The sequence below is a fragment of the Morone saxatilis genome, unplaced genomic scaffold, assembly GCF_004916995.1.
Source record: "Morone saxatilis isolate NCDOM2014 unplaced genomic scaffold, NCSU_SB_2.0 Contig18, whole genome shotgun sequence".
NCBI classification, from domain to species: domain Eukaryota; kingdom Metazoa; phylum Chordata; class Actinopteri; family Moronidae; genus Morone; species Morone saxatilis.
In genome coordinates, this window is record NW_023339740.1 from 10,448,165 (window position 1) to 10,452,910 (window position 4,746).

At 42.5% G+C, this 4,746-nt stretch overlaps 1 protein-coding gene across 2 annotated transcripts in view; it reads left to right on the forward strand.

Annotated features, from left to right (window-relative positions):
* LOC118327952 (tensin-2-like) overlaps positions 1 to 4,746 on the forward strand; it is a 27,837-nt gene that overhangs the window by 5,224 nt on the left and 17,867 nt on the right. Inside the window, exons 2-3 of one of the 2 annotated variants that reach the window (XM_035661497.1) lie at positions 1,640 to 1,745; positions 1,934 to 1,971. In XM_035661497.1, the coding sequence (XP_035517390.1) occupies positions 1,640 to 1,745; positions 1,934 to 1,971 (144 nt within the window). Of the gene's footprint in view, positions 1 to 1,639; positions 1,746 to 1,933; positions 1,972 to 4,152; positions 4,226 to 4,746 lie in introns of those variants that run through there. The other variant, XM_035661498.1, reaches the window with a different exon arrangement.

Genomic DNA, 4,746 nt, shown 5'->3' on the forward strand with positions numbered 1-4,746 from the left:
GTGTGTGTGTGTGTGTGCACAAAAGATGCACGTTTTAAATTTTTCTCAAGGATTAAACTCTCCTCTGTAATTTAAATGTATACTGTTATTGAGTATCATTCAGTTCATTTAGGGTATTCTTCTTATGTTAAACCTTGCAGCCAATAATGACGTATCAGCAGAAATTTGAGTTCAATATTTTGAGAAAGACATACAACAGTGGGTCTGTCTGTGTCAGATTTACCTTCATCTCTTTCTTTGCTTTGCCCACAGAGGCTCATTTCTCGTGTTTGCACAGCTGCCATGATGGTTCAGTGTGTTACCACCTTGCTGTGTTGAAAGGAAACTTATAGTAAGCCTGTCATCAAAGAGCAGAGACCCCGGCTACTTTAGATAGACTTAAAGAGAGACTAAAGGACACCAACAATGAATAAATGTTAAATATTTAACAGTAACAGTATTTACCTGATAGTTTCGTTTACACAGTTTATATGTATTATTGTCTACTGTTTTTTTCATCGTTGTTGTTTTTTTTTTTTTTTTTACAGTTTTCTGTAGTAATTGTATTTATTGTATTGGCATTAGGAAAGGCCTTTGGATTTGCTATTAAAGGGAAGGTGGACAAAAAATAAAACTGGTCAGCAGAAATTTCACAACTAAGAGTCTATGTATAATTAAAGACAGTACTTAAGGACAGCCATGCTTGGAGCTAAATGCTAACTCTAGCATGGCAACATAGCATTCACAGTGCCAATGGTAATATGCTGATCCTTATCACGTTTAAAATTTACCATGTTCACCGTCTTAGTTTAGAGTGTTAGGATGATAACATTTGCCAAATAGCAAAATACAGCGAAGGCTAAGGAATGCCATTAGTTACTTTAGTCAGTCAGATTAATCCTCTGGGGAACATGAACGTCTGTAACAACTTTCATGGTGATCTAGTAAATAGTTGTTGAGATATTTCAGCCTGGACCAAAGTATTGGGCAGGCTAACATTGCCACCTATAGAACAGTTCATGCCACTAGCAGGGCTAATACAAATACCAGGGATGACAGAGAGGAAAAAACAACACAGCTAGACTAACATACCTAGAGACCTGAAGAAAACCAACTGCATCACAACTGACATGACTAAAACAAACACCATCTCTATCTATTAAATTACATTTAGCTTACCTGTGACCATACGGCACACTAGAGGGGGGTGGCAGTACAGCTGCTTCTTTTTCATCATCTTAGCTGCCCGACAGACTGAGACAGAATGAGGACAAGTTAAAAGACAAGACAACAGGATGCCTTAAAACACAGCGTGATATGACAGGTATTTTTAGTAGAGTAAGCTGAATGTACAGCAGGTAGGGCATCAGTGCTCATGCTGGTGTGTCGCTGAACCAGCGCACATCTGTACTGACAGCAGCCACACAGGAGACAGTGACCATCTATTGCTTCAGGAACAATGCTGACATAAAATGCCACATGGGAAGACAGCTAAAACTGAACACATCACAACCACATACTTGTTATCTTTTCAAAAGTGCACAGTTGCTGCATCATTAGGTAAATGACTTCCTTCGAGCTGTGGCATTTATTGTTTACCTCGTTATTCTATTAATTTGTTTTGAGAATGATCAGGTTTGACTCCAATGTGTGTTTGCAGCTCGCCAAAGCAGGGAGCCACGTCTTCACAGAGAAGAGCTTCAAGAGGAAGCGAGGGTGCGACGTGTGCAAGCAGAACATCGACAACCCCGGGGCTTTCTGCAAGGGTGAGTGCACGTCACAGGGTGGTCAGGCAGCAGACCCAGAGACACAACTGACCAGCTTTGATACATACCTACTGTAGATCTGACATACATAAAGGTCAGGTCATGAGGCTGCCCTCACACTGTCTATTTCAAAGCTGACAGCCAGGTTGTGATGTTCCTTACCTCTGTTCTCTCCTCACTGTGTGCAGAGTGCAAGGTTGCAGTTCACAAGACATGTGAAGCCAAGGTAAGCCATACATTTCCTCACTAAATTCATCACAGATCACTTGCTTTACCTTCCCCCTGTCCTGACCAAATTGTGCTCCTGTGTCAGAGCTTCCAATGTTAATACGACGTGAGTCTTAAGTGGAGTAAGCCATGTGCACTGACCTAGATGTCTGGTTAAAGAAGGCATCCCCCATGAACTGCAAACAGCCAGGTTGCCATGAGTAATTCAGTCATGTGGTAACGCAGCATAGCAGGAGCTCATGGAATCCTCAAGCACCCAGGAAGTCTCAGTGGTGACTCTCTTAATACCGCTTGATATGAAGCATTTGTGCTGATTAAAGAGTCATATTTTACACCATATTCTGATACTGCAAGAAGTGCTCATAGGCTGATGAGAGGGGGGCAGAGGAGGGCAAGAAAAGCACAAGAAGCAGCACAGCTTGCAGATTTTCATTTGTGTTGTGCATGTTTGTGCTTACTGGAAATGCTCTGCTACACTAGATGGATCAGAACCTTAATTAGTGTCGTTGGTAACACCGTAACTTTACTGTACTATTTCATGTCAAAATGGCTGCAGTGAAAAAGGTATATAGTGAATAAGGTCTGCTATATTATCAGCACATTATGGCTTTAACCTTTGACACTTTACATCTAATATATATGATGCGTGTGATATTGCAGTCATTGCACATCTACAATGGAGCTCGACTTGCCCAGTATCTTCATGCACCGCATCAGTGGTAAATGTGAAGTGTTGTCAGATGCTTGTCACCATTTTGCACTGCCATCAAACAATCATACTGGGTCAAATTCATCACAGTGGAGAGAAGAGAGAGAGGCACTCTCTCTGTCCACAGCTTACATCAAAACCACTGGCAGCCTGCTCTCATGTGACCCTGCCTACAGCAGCTCAGTTTCACACACCACTGAGTGAGCTTGTGACCTTGCTTTAACTGCTGTACTGCCTCACTGTCCAACAGCACAAACACATAGAAACAAGCAGAGGGACCCACTGTTTTTATTTCTCAGCTCTTTAGGTCAGCTCAAATCCTATGGGATTTGTTACGGTGGGGGGGTGTTGTCCTCTTGCCTCCTCCTCCACACACACACACACACACACACACCGTAGTGGTATACAACAGGGCACAACCAGCTGTTGTGCCTTAGCAGCACGCATTAAAAGAGGATTATTATTTTTGTCATACTCGTCCCCCTGGTCACCACAGTGATAGCCAAAAACAACTCTTGGTGGCTGCAGGAGAGGCAGGCGCCGTGGACGAGAGTAGACATCGTCACACAGGAGGACGATGATCAATCTGGATAGGAGAAGTCTGAGCGGGTAAATATAGAAAATAACAAGAGTGCCATAGATGCCTGCCAGTGAGTGATCTGTTGGGGGACACAAATAAGTGAGAGGCAGCTGGGGAGGCAGACTGTGTGTGTGAGTGTAATCAGTCCCATTTGGGGGTATTCATAAATAAAGGGGAACATTGGGTCAAGGCTGCAAATTGCTGTCTGCTTCATGTCACGCTATGCTCCCACTGTGTTTCCTCTATGAGTTTCCATGTGCATCTCATATGTCAGCACATTGCTTCTTTTCTTTTTTACTTCTTTCATCTCTTGCGTCTCACTGTCATCATCTTTTTTTTTTTACCTGTAATCTGTCAGATTTCTGCTTTTCCTGATGTTTTATAGTCAAAGTTAAAGCTTCTCTCACCTTCTCTGTGGCATTTTTTCTTCTTCTTTTCAAGTCTTGAATGCTTTCATCAGTTTTGTGTTATGCCATCTTAGTTACATCTCCATTACCGTCACCACTTAAGTATTTTTCTTGCATCCTTTGTGCATTTTCTGTCTATCTGTCTGCCTCATCAACCGTACTCTGTTGTCATCTTTCTCTCTCGCTCAGCCTCAGGAGAGGTCACTATACATCAGCACCCTGTGACTTTGCAGGGCTGCCCAGTGTATACATGTGGCATATTGATGTGTGTGTGTGTGAGTGCACGTGCAAGGGAAAGTACTAGCCCAGTTGACGTACTTGTCTCTACTGTGCATATGACACAGGCAGAGTGAGAGGGAAAGGCTATGCTGCATGTGCTGCTGGCACAGTGGTAGTGTGTGTTATCGTGAGAGAGGGAGGGAGGGAGGTAAAGGGAGTTGGTGAGAGAGAGAGCAGAGAGCTTGTATGAGAGAGAGAGGGAGGGAGGTAGCGTATCCTACTCTACAGACAGGACTGCTCGGAGGCAGAGGGAAAGACTGAAGCTGCTTGTTGAGAGGTAAAAACATGCTCTGCGCTGTATTTACTGATGCTTTCTTTACTCATATATAATCAACACATCAGTTTTGACTTTTCATGTACTCTGTGTACTTTTTTTTCTACTGAGTAGCAGTTGAAACAACCTGAAAGCCCCTTCACAGTGTTTGCTCTGATAATGCAGCATGTGATTGTGCATATTATTCTATTAAAGCTGTAGCCAGAGAGCTCTTGCTTTGCCCAGAAAGAGGATTTCGTTTACTGTGATTAAGGCAAGTGCAGAAAATGAAGCAGAGACTCCTGCTGTGACCCACAAAAAAACACAGATTTTAAATTTTAATACTAGAGAGAGAATTCATTGGATTTACTTTTTAATGAGACTGGTGTCACTGTATGTGCATGTTGGCAGATATCGGAAACTGTACTAAATCCCTGTTCTATATGCTACAATATATTATATATCAATGTAACATTTTGTTAAACTTGCACCAGAGTGTTTTGGGATAGATTAGATGTGTATTGCTTGTCTGTGTGTGTGTGTGT